The following is a 17,241-nucleotide window of genomic DNA, read 5'->3' on the forward strand; positions in this document are numbered from 1 at the left end:
TCACCTCAGTTGTCTCTTAGGATATGAATTGGGTTTAACTTATTTAATCTTCTCTGAATTATTTTTTTCTCTGAATTTTTCTGGTCTATTAATTCTGTTTGTTCTTCTTTGTCCATCTCCTTCACACCTGTGTTTTCCTCAAATGTATTGTCATATGTGGTTATATGTTAATATTTATAAATGAATTGCAGAATCAATTGGCATCAGTACATAGCATGCTGGGTTCCACAATGGCGGAGCTTTGTTTCTCTGAAAGGATTTTCCATAACTATGGCTGACCAGTGATTCTGCATAAGGAAACAAATTATACTCTTTGGCAATTATTGAACTTTGTATGAGCAGGCAGGGAGGCATGCCCAAAGTCTTTGTAATTGCTAAACCAAAGAGTTTTACTGTGGGGTTGAAAATCTGTAATATATTTCTCTCTTTATTGTCTAACATTTTCCTTTTCATCATCACTTGAAGATTGTCTTAACTGCAGGTTAACTTTCCTTCTCAAGCCACAGTGCACTTCCTAAGTAACCTTGTCCCAAACCAATTAAACAGACTATTTTATCCAGAAAAATTTATTGGACTTCATTCTGAGGACAAAATTCACTATAGCTAGCTGTCCTATTTATGAGATACAGACAGAGGAGCACAAACATCCTGGGTGTTCTCAATAAAGTTCCTTAAAATAATGATCTTGATGATCAACCAGCAGCTGTCTAGCTTTGATATTTGTTGACTTTCATCTTAGAGTTCTCAGGACTTACTTGAGAAGATCTGATTACTTCTGGCATTGGTTCAACTTTTGACGCTTCTAAATTTGCTATCAATTTGAATCCATTAGTTTTCTATCTAATAACCGTCTTATCTAAAATTGGGAAGTTTTCTTAATTGACAATTTTTTATGGTTTATATAAAACATAATTCATAAATTTATAAATATATAATGCATACACATTATATTTGTATATATAGAGAGATTGAGGAGAGAGAGAATTGATTATTAGGGATTTATTTATTATGAGGAATTGGCTCATGTGATTATAGAAGTTGAGAACTCCCATGATCTGCCAACTACAAGCTGGAGGCCCAGGAAAACTGGTGGTGTAATTCAGTCTGAGTCTTTTTTTTTTTAATATATTTTATTGATTTTCTTACAGAGAGGAAGGGAGAGGGATAGAGAGCTAGAAACATCGATGAGAGAGAAACATCGATCAGCTGCCTCTTGCACACTCCCTACTGGGGATATGTCTGCAACCAAGGTACATGCCCTTGACTGGAATCGAACCTGGGACCCTTCAGTCCGCAGGCCGACACTCTATCCACTTAGCCAAACCGGCCAGGGCCAGTCTAAGTGTTGAGATCTGAGAATTAAGGAAGGAGATGGTATAAATCTCAGTTCAAGAGCCAGAGAAGATGAGATGAGATGTCCCAGCTCAAGCAATGAGGCAAGGTGGAGGGTAGGGTGGGTAAAAGGATGAATTCCTCCTTCCTCCAATTTTTGTTCTAGTCAGGTCTTCAATGCGTTAGTTAAGGCCCACCCACATTGGACAAGGCAACTACTCTACTGAGTCCACTGATTCCTATGCGAATATCATCTGGAAACACTCTCACAGACATACCAGAAATTATATTTAATCTGGACACCCCATGTCCAGTCACGTTGACACTTGAGGTTAACCATCACAAACCTGATTATGAATCTCTATTTACTCAAGTCTTTAGCTGTCACTATAAAGTTGTATATAATTTTTCATGAAGTTTATGTTCATATTTTATAGTTATACTATGTATTACGAAGTTTTTGTTATTGTTATAGATAGATGGAGTTTGTATTTGTTATATTTCTGTTACTTTTGATATATAAAAATTTTCATATTTACTTATTTTTTGCTCTCAATAATATAACGCATTTTAAGTTGTGATAATTTTTTCAGATACTTTTCTGAGTTTTTATGTAGAGAACATCTTTTACAAATAATGTATTTTTACTATGTGCCAATAGCTATATCTAATTTTGTTTTTCCATATTATTTCATAGTCCAGCACTAGCAAAGCAATACCAAGAAATGTGGTAGCACATCACCTTTGTCTAACTTTAGAATAGATGCAAATTTAGTGTTTGACAATATAGATAATTCAAAGATATTACTTGTGTTAAGCAAAGATGCCTATATTTTCCATTCGTTCATTATAAAGTATTTTATGAAATGCCTTTTCGGTACATTCTTTCATTTTAATATTTTTTAGTCTTTCTTCACTACCTTGAATGCCCATAAATATTGAAAGTTTGCCCACTGTAGTCTGATTATTTTCCAACCTTCTACAAAAATCAGAATGTGGTGTTACCCTAGAAGAGACCAACATTAGATCTACTAACTGTTTAGAATATATTGATCCTTTACTGGCCAATATGCTTTAAGGGCCATTTCCTATTATTCTCCTGCTGTACTCTGTCTCAGGTGACGGAGCCCCAAAATTACATTGCCCATGCTCCCTTACCAATTATTTCTGAGTTCTGTCGATTCGAGCCACCAGCAAGATATTTGAAGGTGAGTGGAGAGTGGAGACCAGATTCTAGGGTATATAGCTCCTAAGTCTCTGCTTCAGAGTGGCCTCTTGGTGTGGCTGCATCTCTCTGTGGTTGTAACTCATAGCAGGGCGCCTCCTTCCTAAGTCCCAGGTCCTACCAGAAGGCCCTTAGTCCTGTTCACTGTACCACTGCTTCCTGTCCTTGGCCCTCTACACTGGGTTTCACAGTGGCTTCCTCCTGTGCTAATAGCCAGATTGTCTCGTGGTAGCCTGTTCACTCTTTCAGTTCTTTTAGTACTTTTTGAACATAATATTCCCAATATTAAAATTCCTCTATTGAATTCCATAATTTAAATTATCTCTCTCTGCCTGACTGGTATATATACATACATATGTGTTCAAATCGTTATTTAATAATCAGATGCACAGATGATGGAATAGAAATAATCCAAAAGTCACAATTATATGAAAAAAAGCAAGTTGAAAACAAAAGCATTATCATTTGCTTCTCTTTCTATATAATAATTCCATCATCCAACTAAAAAAGTACTTTAATATCTAGCAAATGAAATAACATTATAAAAAGGGAGATTCATTCACTCATATATATTGATTTGTGTACCTTAATTCTCAGCCTAGATGTTTAAAGTGGATTGCCTCATATATACCAGAGAAGTCACTGAGCTTAATTCCATTTATGTTTGATAAATTATATATAATCACTGGTACCAAAGAACAATTTATGAAGTCATGAGTATTAGAAGAGCATTCCTACTTTAAAGGTATATTTTCATCAAAACTCCTCAGGATATATCAGTGAACACAGAAGAAATATCATATGATAAAAAAGGAGTAACATTCAACCATACTGTTTTTATACTTTTAAACATATGAACTGTTATTTTTAACATACTTGTTTTCTTTTTTAAAAAATATCTTTATTGTTGAAACTATTACAGATGTCCTCCCTTTTCCTCCATTGACTCCCCCTCTACCCCATAATATACTTTTCTTAGTTTAGTTATATTAATTTTTAAAGGCCAATTTTCATATTTTGTTGGAAAGGCAGACTTAGATGAATACATGCAAGTATATTTTAAGATGAGATTCATTTGCTAATATTTTTATATTTTTATTGATTTTTAGAGAGAAAGGAGGGGACAGGGATAGAGAGAAACATCAATGAGAGAGACACATCAATCAACTGCCTCCTGCATGCCCCAACCGGGGATTGAGCCCGCAACCCAGGCATGCGCCCTGACCAGGAATCAAACCAGGGACCTCTTGGCTCATGGGTCAGTGCTGAACAACTGAGCTACACTAGCTGGGCCATTTGCTAATATTTTTAGAAGAACTGAAATAAATTAATATGTAGGAATACATGGCTACCTGGAGTATCAGCATTGATCTGAGTGAATTCATTTTATTACTTTTCTTTAGTTTTCTGTTTCAGCTCAAGATTACAAATAATTTGGTTTCATGTCCCTTTATTTATTAAAGTTTATTTAATTTGAATCTATTCTTTCATTAAAATTTCAGCCACCTTTTATTTTTATCTATATAATCAATGCCTTCTATTAACATACCCAACTTATCTAGGACTAAGCGTCATTAAAATTACTCTAACAGCAACCCTGGCTGGTGTGTTTCAGTTGGTTGAGTTTCCTCCCATGCGCCTAGAGGTCCCTAGTTTGAGGCTAAATCCCCAGTAGGGGGTATGCAGGAGGCAGCTGATGGATGTTTCTCTCTCTCGCTCTCAGTTGCTGTCTCTCTAAAAAAAAAATCAATGAAAAAATATTTTTAAAAGTTAAAACAAATATTCTAACAACATACTTTATAAACCTTTGAGTTGAAGTAATGAATGCCACGAATGAGTCTATTTTAGAAAACTCACTTTGACTTGAAGGTTCAATTTTTAGAGAACTTGAACTCATGGCATTGTGTATTATAATAATAAAAACAATATTGACAATTACAATTCTCAGTAAAATTTTAAATAAGATCAGCATATAAGTTTTTGTAATGCAGGAAAGGAAATAGAATCTGAAATATTTCAGAAGTGTATTTGAAAGTTACCTTGAAAATTGTAAGATTGTCACAGAAAAGGAATAATTCCTGTATCTACTTAATGCATTTTCTTTTTTGAGGATTTTTCAAAAAATATATATTTGATTAATTTCACCTCTTCTACGTCTTTTTCCACATCTGTACATGAAATTTCTGCCCATGACTTTTATTTGAATCATTTAGGGATTCTATTTAAAAGTGAGGCCTCCAGTAGTGAGGAATGATGCCATACTCCCTTGGGAAACAGAAGGGAGAGAAAAGGCAGAATTAGAGATGAAATTGGCTTTTAGGCACATCTTTAGCTGGGGTGAGGGGAAATACACAACAATTTCTCAAGCTGTGCTGTTGACAATCAATTCTTTTATCCTAAGGACTATGAAAACTTAATATTATTTCTACCGAATAACTCACACACTATTTAGAATTGTCTGTTTATTGAACAATTATTAACATGGCATTTTGGTATATTTGAGAATAGGACAGCATGTTCTATATCCCTAGTACATATAATGGTACCTTCCACACAATAGGTTTTTTTAATTTAAATTCTTTTTTTTTAAAATATATTTTTTATTGATTTTTTTTTACAGAGAGGAAGGGAGAGGGACAGAGAGCTAGAAACACTGATGAGAGAGAAACATCGATCAGCTGCCTCCCACACACCTCCCACTGGGGATGTGCCCGCAACCAAGGCACATGCCCCTGACTGGAATCGAACCCGGGACCCCTGAGTCCGCAGGCCGATGCTCCATCCACTGAGCCAAACCGGCCAGGGCTAATTTAAATTCTTTATTGTTGAAAGTATTACATGTCTTCTTTTTTCTCCCATTGACCTCTCCCCCGCCGCTCCCACCACCCAGCACATGCCCTCATCCCCCTGCTGTCTGTGTCCGTTGGTTATGCTTATATACATACATACACACAATAGCTATTTAATAAAAGTTGTTAAATAAAGTGATTAAATATTCAGTTAATAAGTATAACATGGTGCAATATTTCTAGTATGCCAGGTGTGTGTGTGTGTGTGTGTGTGTGTGTGCGCGCGCGCGCGCGTGTGTGTGTTTTCCTGAATTGGTTCTAGAATAGTTTCTAGTATAGTTTTCTAGAGGCAGACATAGAAGAAATGGATAATGATCCATCCTGCCAGTAGCCATGTGTGATTAAACTTTTTACCTAGCCTTTTTATTAAGTAATTAATTTTAATATTTACATTTACAAGGATTAATTTGACCCCCCAAAAAAACAAAGACAAAAAAAAAGAAGACAGAAGCTGCCCAGTTGGCATCGCTCAGTGGTTGAGTATCAACCTAGGAACCAGGAGGTCATGGTTCAATTCCCAGTCAAGGCATATGCCTGGGTTGTGGGTTCAATCCCCAGCCAGGACACCGATGGATATTTTTCTCTTACATCAATCTTTCTCTCTCTCTCTCTCTCTCTCTCTCTCTCTCTCTCTCTCTCTCTCCCTCCCTCTCTTCCTCTCTCTGTAAAATCAATAAGCATGTCTTTGGGTAAAGATTTCAAAAAAATAGAAAGAAAAAATTTAATCTAGCTAAAAATATAATGCATCATGACCAGATGTGGTGTATTCCAAGAATGCAACATTTCTTTAACATTAAATATATCAAATACTTAATTCACAAAATGAAGAGGAATGGAAGAAAAAAAATCATATATATATATATATATATATATATATATATATATATATATATAAAATGTACTTGACAAAAATTAAGTCATTATTAATTAAAACAATTTTTAAAAGGTGAATTCCTTGATTTGAATAAAGAGGATCTCAATTCCTAGAGCAAATATCTAGTTAATAGTGAAATATTGAAAGAATTCTCTTTGAGATAAGAAAAAAGACAAATATGCCTATTAATAACATTGTCATCACTTTTATTTAGCATTTTTAAGGCCACCCCAGTCAGGGAAATGAGGCAAGAATACATACATATATACGTATATTAAGACGTAAGGAGTCAAAGAAAGAATTAAATGGTTATTATCTACCATCAATAACCATGTTAGGTTTTACATACAATTTTAGAAGAATCTATAGGACAAATTATTTAGAATAAATAAATTTATCAAGATTGTGGTATACAAGGTGAACATAAACAAATTATTTGTACCCCTATATTATTATTTAAATAATCAAATAGGAATGAGATTAATAAAAGCATTTGCAAGGTCATCCAGAAAACATAAAATACCCAGAAATACATTTAAAATATGTAAAAGATTTCCTTAAAAATATAGCTGAGATAATTTAAAGAAATATTCACTGATTGGAGAATTGCATGTTTTAAAGATAGCGAGTCCTTCCAACTGAATATTATATTCAGTGTACTCCAATCAGAATTTCTGCAGCTTATTTTATGGAAATGGACATTAATATGCTGACTCTAAATGTGTATAGAAACATGAAGGGCCAAGTATAGCCAAGGTAATCTTGGAGAAGAGCAAAACTCAGTTACTTATACCACCACCTTTTAAAAATAGTTACAAAACTACACTAAGTAAGACAGTATGGTATTTGACAAAAAAAAAAAAAAATAGCAAAACAAGTCAATGGAAAAGACTAGAGAGTTCTGAAATAGACCCATGTATATACAGTCACTTGATTTATGATAACTGAATGCAGTAGGGAAAAATGTGTCTACTTGTAAAAGGTCCTGAATCAATTGGATATGTATGACACAGAAAAAGATAAAACTTGGTTTCTGAGTTACATAATAAAAATTCAGATCTAGATTATTTGCATATCTAACTGTGAAGATTTAAACAACATATACTGTTTAGGAGAAAATGTGGTAGAACCTCTTCATAACCATGGGATAGGCAGCAATTACTTAAACAGGACACACACAAAAAAACAATCAAAAGTGAAAAACACTGGTAAAATGGGGTGCATTAAGATTGATATACAGTTGGCATCAAGATACACTATTAAGAGATTGAAAAGCAAGTCAAGAAATGGGGAAAGTTCAGCACAAACTTTAAAGAAAATAATAGAGAAGTTCTATAAAACAATAAGAAAAAAAGAGACAACACAATAGAAAAATAGACAAAAGACATGAGTAAAGACTACAAAAGAGGATATCCAAATGGTCCATAATCATATGAAAAGCAATCATTTTCATTGCTTCAACTTATATAAAGTTAAAAAAACTGGAAATGTATATTTTAGAAAACTTAAAAGTTAGAATAGTAGTTATGTGTGTGTTTTTTCATTTTTTAAATGTATTTTTATTGATTTCAGAGAGGAAGGGAGAGGGACAGAGAGATAGAGACATCGATGATGAGAGAGAGTCATTGATCAGCTGCTTCCTGCATGTGCCCCCTTCTGGGGATCGAGCCCACAACCCAGGCATATGCCCTTGATCAGAATCGAACCCGAGACCCCTTCAGTCTGCAGGCCGATGCTCTATCCACTGAGCCAAACCAGCTATAGCGTAGTTATGTTTTTAAAGGAGTAACTACTAGAAGGAGATATGTTGGGGGCTTCTGAGTTTCAGAAACAGATGCCATGTCTGCAACACTTTTCACAGCACTGTCTCTGCTGTGCTTCTTTTTCTTTCTTTTTTTTCTCTTATGTCTGTGTGCTTCTTTTTCTTTTCTTTTTCTGTGTGTGTGTGTGTGTGTGTGTGTGTGTGTGTGTGTGTGTGTGTGTGTTTCTTTTTCTTGATCTGGATGATGGTAACATGAATGTGTTCAGTTTGTGAAAATACACCAAGCTGTATGTATGATTAATTTTGTTTTGCTTTTACGTACATTATATAAGTATATAAACACACACACACACACACACACACACACACACACACGCACACACACACTAGCAAACTAAAGCAACAACGGCAACAAAAATGTCACTGCATGAAAAAGTTTTCAGTCAAAACCCAAACTCTAGATCAGCTGTTTATGTTTCTGCCTTATAAACATATTATGAATTTAAAGGTTAAAAAAGTGGAAGAATATTGAAGATCATTTGGGAGAGAGTACAATTTTTATAATATGATTCTAAATCAGAAATCATATTTAATGATAAATACAATAGATTTATCTACAAATTAAAAATATAAATGGGGATAGTGTCTGCCATAAATATTATAGAAAATTTAAAATTTTAAATACTGTGAACAAACTTTTAAAAATATAACTAACTATACAGGTTATCTCTTGATAGGAAATTATGGGTGGTTTTTATTTTTCTTTGGACAATTTTTAAAATAAACGTGCTTAGTTTTAATATATGAATAACATATAATAACTATTTTTAAATAGTTATATATATGTTCATAAATTTAGAAAATCCCAACTCCTCCTCAAATGTATTCTTATTTGCTAATACCAGTTGATTCTTTTTCACAAAGTAGCATTTTAATTCACCAATTACCATAATCTATTATTTCACACTATCCATATCCACTCTGGGTGAGCATGTATCTCAATATTCATACTGTTGCTTTCTCAAAAATTATGTGTACCCTTGAAATCCTAAGTATATATGTGATACTGCTGTAATTAGCTAGGTATTAGTAACAGAAAAAAAGCAAAGAGGTAAGGCCAGACATTACCAGCCTATTCCCTGCCACCTCCCTTAGAACAAATATTTCTTAAACATTAATATCGTAGAAGGATAATAATGCTATGTCTTAGAATCTCTCCCAATTTCTCCCAATCCATTGCAACTGTTGTTGACTAACGTATTGGCACTTTTGTGTTTCCAGTATTTAATTATAAAGCATTGGGGGAAAGAATCCAACAAAAAACAAGATAGACACATGCCCTATAAAGTTGGGTTGGCATAGGGAAGGCACTTATCTGTCAGTCACACCTGGGAACAGAAATCATTGGTTAGAATGGTCATGGCCACTGCAAGTGCTTGAAAATTTTGAATACATAATCTCCCAAACAAAGGAGTTTGCTCTCTTGGTTTGTGACACTTGGCTTGTGGGGCTCTTTTGCTCCTGCTTCCTTGCATTTGCCTGTATGGCCTATGGCAATATGGACCCCACACACAATGGACTAATGGACTACAGTAGGAAACACAAGCTAAGTTAGTCTGATGCTGAACTGGACTCTGCTCCAATATGGAAAGGAAACTCTGAACATTGGCTCTGATTTTAGCTTTACTGAAGCCCCAGCTACACTTCTTCTATGACTAAACTAAGGGAAATGGCACTTTGAAAACCCAAGGGTGTAATTCCATGGAAATAAAGCTTTCTACCATATCTCATTCTCCTACTGGGGCCTCCTGAAATGCTTATTCCAGTGGTATCCCAAGAACCCCAGTCCCACTAGCAACTGGGGGAGATGAGACCCACTCCCTTCCATTAACATATGTATCTAACATTTTACTAAAAAATATTAAAAATATTACTACGAATAGTCAACAAATGAGCATTAGATTTTCTTGTTCTAAAAAAGCCCATTTTTTAAAAGTAATAAAAATCAATTACTTTAATCACACGCCACAGTAAAAATCAATAAAAGGTGTGCATTCCTGGAAAAACTGTCCTTTTGATAGATTTTGTATAACATATAAAACAAATTCAACTAAAAACTAATATTTCTTAAACATTAATATCATAAAAGGATAATGTTATATCTTAGAATCTCTCCCAATCTTGTGAGCTTTGCTCCACTGCGACTGTCATTGACTAAAGTATTGGCACTTCTGTGGTTCCAGTATTTAATTGTCCCATCATTCAAATATTAAGCTATGAGGTCTCACTAATTTGTGTCTATACCAACTTAAAGACTGTTTCCGCAAATAATTTTCAAGTTACTTTCATAACACACCCTTATTATGATTGTTACATCCCATGAACTAGCTATGTATCCGTTTTAGAGTTTGTAGTCTTCTTCCAATGTTCCTTGAAACATAATCACCTACACACCAATTGTGTTTGTCATTTGTAAACAAGGAAACCATTACCACTCTGAAACTCTATTTTTTAAAATATATTTTTATGATTTCAGAGAGAAAGGGAGAGAAATAGAAAATATATATATATATATATATATATATATATATAGCCAGTGTCTGTGATGACTAGGATGACCAAACAACCTGTCACCATGAGGTACATTGAGCACCTCTTGGTCCCTCCCCTGCAGCCCACAGGCTTCGATCGCTGCAAGGCGGGTGGGTGTAGCAGCGAGCCTGGTGGGGCAGCAGGCAGGTGGACGGGGCCACGAATATGGCAGGGCAGCAGGCGTGTGGGCGGGGTGGCGAATGCAGCAAGCAGTGGCAGGCTACCGCGTGCGATTTCGCGTGCTGAGCCTCTAGTCAATGAAAAGAGAGAATCATTGATCAGCTGTCTCCTGCACACCCCACACTGGGGATCAATCCCACAACCCCTGCATATGCCCTACCGGGAAGTGAACTGTGACCTCCTCGTTGATGCTCAACCACCGAGCCACACTGGCTGGGCACCACTCTGAAATTCTTTAATGTGCATTTCCAAGTCTCAGAAATAAGAGATTTACATCTTTGTCTTGGAATTGATATGGGGGAACCACATAGATCATGAGTTTAAACTAGGCACTCATGTATCAAATGAACCATGAAAACCACAGAGGATAAGTGTTTTAGAAAAGATGATATGTCTGCAACATTTTTCTTACAGAACTGTATCTGCTGTGGTTTCTTCTCAGTTATTAATGTCACCATGACAGTCAGTTGACATTTTAAAGTTATTAATCAAAGAGCCACATGTCAATGAACATCTTTTTGTCAGGGTATCGACCAAAACTTACAAATGTGAATGACTGGATTTTAATCCGGGGTTTTTCGTCTCTATTTTGGTTTCCACCTTCTTTTCCAGGATCTTAAATTAAGTACTCTGATTTGTTGAAATATTGTTAAACAATTCAGTTTTATTTTTTAGTTGAGTTTAGCCCCCAACATGTAAACAACTCAAAAAGGAAAATTAATGTTGAGAATAAAATATTGGAATTTCATAAGCTAATAAACATCATTTAACTATGCAACCTATGTAATGGATGAGAGTTATTCCCTGATATATTCCTGAAGTTGTAAATAAACTTAAGAATTCAAAGGTCTGCTGGTGGCATTTATAATTCTTTCCCCCCCCCAAAGTATGTTTTATTCAGCAAATATTTATTACATGCTTCTTATGTGCAAGACAGAGCAATAGATATTTCAAATAATACAAATATGTGTAAGGTACAATTCTTACACTCTGAAAGTACAAGTGTGTATGTTGGTTTGGTTTTTATATGAAGTGCCTCTTCTATTTTTTCTTCTAAATTAATGGTGTAGCACTTTCAACGCATTCATATTTTTGGAACCTCTAGTTAGAAATGAGAACTAGCACTCCTATCTCATGCCTATCATGCAATTAATGTATTATTTAAACAATATCTTGAATTATGGAGTGAATATGGTGTGTGTCCATATTGCATCAAATACTTTATCATTTCCAAAATTTTAATTCTTAATCAATGAGTTGCTGCTTCCAAACTACAAGCTGTTAAGAAATGTAAGTACTTAGAGGATAAAAGGACAGATTAACTATTAATGTAATGTGCCTGCAATGGTTGACACCCTACTTAGCATGACCATTATGTGCTATAGTCTACAAAATTATTCTTCATGCTCCCACAGCAGAGCTGGAGTGCCATATGGCCATGCTTGTTTTTCGTCAAATAATTTTTATATAAACAGCTGGTGAACCGTTTTTATTGTAACAGTGCACACATTTTTTGAGACAGTTGGGAAGGGTTGATGCAACTCCAGTCACTGCCTGCGTTCCTGTCAGTGTGAAGGATAAATTCAGATTCAACTTTTTAAAATGTGAACTTTTGTATTCTTGTCACTATGGCCCGTTGATAAGAAAGATTTTTAATGGAATGCAGGAATTATTGGCATGTTTATAAACTAGTAGCAAGAAATAGAAACTAATCATAAGGGACCTTCAACTTCACGTGGCATATCCAGTGTTTTTATTTTTACACTCATGAATTTTTAGAGGCAGAACTGATATGTTTTGGACTATTTTATAAGCAGTTTTAATATGACTATATTTGGTTTTGAAACATAACTTCAACACATTCTGATAAGTGATATAATAACCAGAAGATTTTTTAGCAGTTTTGTGTGTATCTGTGATTTGAGTTGATTTAAAAACTATTTAATCCAAAACCACCCCCCACCTCCTTGACAAGAAAATCTATGTGTGAAAACACCAGTGAATTCAAAAATGCAAGTAGAGGCATTTTCTTTTGAATTCTAAGGTAATGACCACTCTTCAGATTTTTTTAAGGCGATTATCACAGTGCTTAGAATGTTAAATCTTTAAATCTAATTTTATATTTGATACTTAAAAAAAACCTCCATTACCAGTATCCTGGTAAGGATTTGTTTATTATTACATATCACAGATTCCTTATTCATAGTATATTTGAGACTATAAAATATGTTTCATTAGAGAAGGGAATGAATTTTTATTATTGTGCCATTAAAAAGCTTAGGACCTTCGGGTTAGAACAATTGAGTTCATCTACCTTTTACATACTAAAGGTAAATGTGTGTAAAATGTAAGAGAAAATAAGATTTTTTTCCAACCCTACAGCTTTCATTATATTCACCCATCTGTCCTTTGTGTCTTTGATTAATTCTACTCAGGGGCACAGCTATTTTCACAGAATATTTTATTTTGAGATTCAAAATGGAAAAACTTTTGCATGTGTCATAGGTTTGAAGAAATTCTCTTCTGGAATAAGCTTTACAATAGTGAGTACATTTTGTCAGTAAATAGTCATTTCAACATAATACCTGACAGCAATTTGCTTATGTAGATTTTAATTTGTACCTCACTGTTATTTTCTCCCAATGAACTATGCACCAGATGGAATAGTTAAAAAAATGAATTAAGGGAGACAATACATTTTTGTAAGGGTGTTGTTTTTCCCCCAAGTAAAACCATTCATATTATTTCACTAAAAGTCCAATTCTAGGAGATAATCAATTATACAAATGACTTTAACTATTAAATAGACTATGTAATGATTAGGGGACATTTCTCCATGGGTTGCTTGTATTTTTTTCACTTTTGAGGCACTTGTTCCAGACAATTTTTTCAAGGACTTCTTGTGTGTAGCAGGCCTTGGAAGATTATATATATATTCTCCAGAGCAGAGGAAAGCCATGCTCATTGGCCATTATACATATTTAAAATTCCCCAAGCACAGGGATCCTCTCCTGCAATCTAATTCACTGCATGATCTGGTGTCACTTGTCCATCTTGATATCACTGTGATTCCTAGGGTTTGGGTAACCAGTGTGAGAACATATAGACACTCCGCCTAAGGCCATTGCTATGAAAGATAAAGTTCTTTTGCTCTTACCTAAAAGCCTCATGTATTCTGCAAGCATCCATAAAACTGTGGCTGTCTATTAGCTTGCAAGGATAAAAATCTTAGCTGCTGCACAGTTGTTTTTGATTTTTGGTGTTGTTGTTTTTTTTTTTAAGATTAAGGATCCTTTGTTTATTCACAGTGTTATATTAAGCAGCTTATTAGGAAATTTGATAAGATCAGCTGAAACCAATAAAAACGTGGCAAGTAACCCACTTCACAGATTATGATGTTAAATGATGTTTAGCTAAGAAGTTATCCCCAGTTAGAAGTTATATGTCTCAAAACGTTTTAACAATATTCAAAGATCCTCTCTGGTGTTATTCAACTGATCATCAGAATGCTAATTTAGCAAATTGCCAGTGGCCCTGACAAATATTCGCTGTCATTATTTCAGAGACATCTTCTTAAAATAAAGATTCAGTGAGAGGATCACGTCACTATTTCTGATGCGAATGTTTGGAAATTGCCTTCGGTCTTATGCCCAAAAAGCCACTGCAGTTTGGGGCTCCACATCTGCAAATGGTCTTTCCACTCCCAAGACTCTGTAAGTTGTAGTTGAAAGTAAGTTCTGTGCCTGCTTTAATGTCACACAGGGCAAATAGGCCAACACGGGTATCTCCATTCACAGACCACTTCTGCGTTTCACAGTTGGGATCACAGCAATGATTCATAAAGCGAGTATAATTACCCCTAGGTCCTGCATCAATTACTCTATCTCTATCTAAAGTGAGCATGTAAAAATTAGTGACACCTTGTTCTTGGGCCTGACGGATTCGAGCCCTGCATTCCGCATCATCTATCAGTTCTCCCACGTACTCACTCACAAATTCACCCTTTTGAATATCTGTTTTGGCTCGAAGACCCCAGCCCCTCTCCAATGTGCGAAAAATTTCCACCTCTGGGTACTGGCGCTTAACAAAGCACTGGTTTTGGCAGCGTTCTCCGGCTGGACATACTGCGGGGTGGCATTCATAGAAGAGCAGACGGTTGATACAGTCCGAGTATATCCCACAGGGATTTTCATCAGTTGCCCAGCAATTACATTGGGGGATTTCCGACAGGTCGACGGTGAAGATCTGTACCTGACCAACAGGACGGTTCCTCTTTATATGTTTATAAGGTGCTGGCTTCTTATCTTTCTTTTGTTCTTCCTGTAGCTGTCTTAGTTCTTTTTGCGCCTTTAACTCTGCAAACCTCGCTGCTGCCTCCCGCAGAGCTTCCTTATAGATGCCATGTCTTCCCCTACGGAGCTTGGCCCTACTGCTTAGGTCCTGCCCTGAGTAGGGGAAGACTCTGGCCTGATGGGTCCACGCATACTCCTTGGAGCCGAAGAAGAACACGGGGAATTCCCCGATTTCATGTTCCATGTTATTGATACTGGGAGGTACAGCTTGAGGATGGCAGATCTCAGCGGGCCACCACCTGTGATGGCCAAATTTGACCCAAACAAGTTCCGTGTAATGTGGCTTTTTACCAGCCCTGCAGTTGTTACAATACCACTTGCCTTGAGGGAAGTCAATGCCCACGCATTTCAAGTGAAAAGAAGCAGGGCAAGCCTCACAATACAGAAGGCTGCCTCCCTCTGAACAGACAAAACACCATCTAACGTTGACCTGTTCATGATCTTTGCAGCCCGGCCTAGGTGTAAAATGATTAGGGCAGATGATACTATTAGGTGTCAGGATTTTTGACCCAGCAGCCAGACAACAGTCATTGGCATGGTATGCCACAGGGCAGCGCACGCATCTCACTAGGTGGTTTCTGGATGCACAAATGCTAGTTGGATTAGCAGATTGGCACGTTATACATGAATGGCGTGGGCAACGAAAGCCCCTGTCCTGCATGACAGTAGGTGGGTATTTCTGGACACAATTTTCATGATAAAACTTTCCACACAAGGGCAGAAGGCACCTCTTAACGCCTGCCCCACTTTGTTTACAAGAAAAACATGTGTGGGTCCCTGAGCGACATTCACTGCAAATAAATTTCCTCCTGGGCACATCCGGTAACCCCAGGCACTCTAAGTGAAAAGCCCCATGGCATCGACCCTCACACAACAGCAACGAACCCTCTTTTTCGCAGTTCTGACAAACATCCTCCTTGAGTGCAGCAATGCCACCTCTTTCGCCGCGCCGTCTTTTAGGTGCAAGCCTCCCTTCGTGGTCCTCCGCTGCCTCTTCAGCAGCCTTCCGGATCTTCCCAGGCTTCTTGCGCTCCATCAGTTCTCCCTTGCAGAGCTATTCACAGCTCTGACAGCAAGCACACATCTCTATTTTACCTGTTTGCAAACAAAATGCAAACAAGATTAGCCTTTAAAATAGCCTTTAAAAGGTGTCAAAATAGATGGCATTAACAGTTTTCATTTTGCCCCTGATTTGTTTTATGATACATTTCAATATGTATCACCAGTTGTAACTTCTTCAAATCTCATATAACTAGCTTCAGATATATCATTGAAAAGTGAGATATGGCGCTGGCTGGTTGGGCTCAGTGGATAGAGCATTTGCCTGTGGACTGAAGGGTCCCAGGTTCGATTCCGGTCAAGGGCACATGCCTGGTTGCAGGCTCGATCCCCAGTGTGGGGCCTGCAGGAGGCAGCCGATCAATGATTCGCCCTCACCGTTGATATTTCTCTCTTTGTGTCCCTATCCCTTTCCTTCCGAAATCAATAAAAAAATATTTTTTTGGCAAAGTCAGAGATATGTGATATGGTGAAGAGTAGAAGTAAATTGGGAAATACACTTTTTATATCGATTACTTATCAAAGTGACTACAACCGTTTCAACTTGTCTATTTGTAGCACTGTATTCATTCTTTTAACAGATCATCAAACTCACTGAGATTAATTAATGGTAAAAGTAAACTATAGCCCGACCTGTATGGCTCAGTGGTTGAGTGTGGATCTATGAACCAGGAGGTCACAGTTCAATTCCCTGTCAGGGCACACGCCCGGGTTGCAGGCCTGATCCCATGTGAGGCCTGCAGGAGGCAGCCAATCAATGATTCTCTCTCATCATTGATGTTTCTATCTCTCCCTCTCCTTTCCTTTCTGAAGCCAATAAAAATATACTTAAAAAAAAGAAAAAAGTAAACTATATTGCTGAATATACATTATTTTTACTTGTTTATTTTTTTACTTTAAATGTCAGAACTGAAAGGATATATATTGCCATATCATATATTTATGTAAATCATATATATTCATATGAATTATATTTTAATTGTATATTTATATCATTTAAAATAAAATTTGTTTAA

General features: G+C 36.2%; 1 protein-coding gene across 1 annotated transcript; it reads right to left on the reverse strand.

Moving 5' to 3' along the window:
• Window positions 1-14,420: 14,420 nt before the first annotated feature.
• On the reverse strand, window positions 14,421-16,202 carry LOC118653603 (histone-lysine N-methyltransferase, H3 lysine-36 specific-like). Its single transcript, XM_036304238.1, has one exon. It carries the CDS (start codon window positions 16,200-16,202, stop codon window positions 14,421-14,423), a length of 1,782 nt encoding a protein of 593 aa, XP_036160131.1.
• Between the last annotated feature and the right edge of the window lie 1,039 nt (window positions 16,203-17,241).

Source organism: Myotis myotis, unplaced genomic scaffold (assembly GCF_014108235.1).
Source record: "Myotis myotis isolate mMyoMyo1 unplaced genomic scaffold, mMyoMyo1.p scaffold_m19_p_4, whole genome shotgun sequence".
Taxonomy (NCBI): Eukaryota; Metazoa; Chordata; class Mammalia; order Chiroptera; family Vespertilionidae; genus Myotis; species Myotis myotis.

Excerpts from the sequence above, each read along its gene's own strand:
- LOC118653603 (XM_036304238.1), bottom strand. The coding sequence starts at position 16,202 with ATGGAGCGCAAGAAGCCTGGGAAGATCCGGAAGGCTGCTGAAGAGGCA.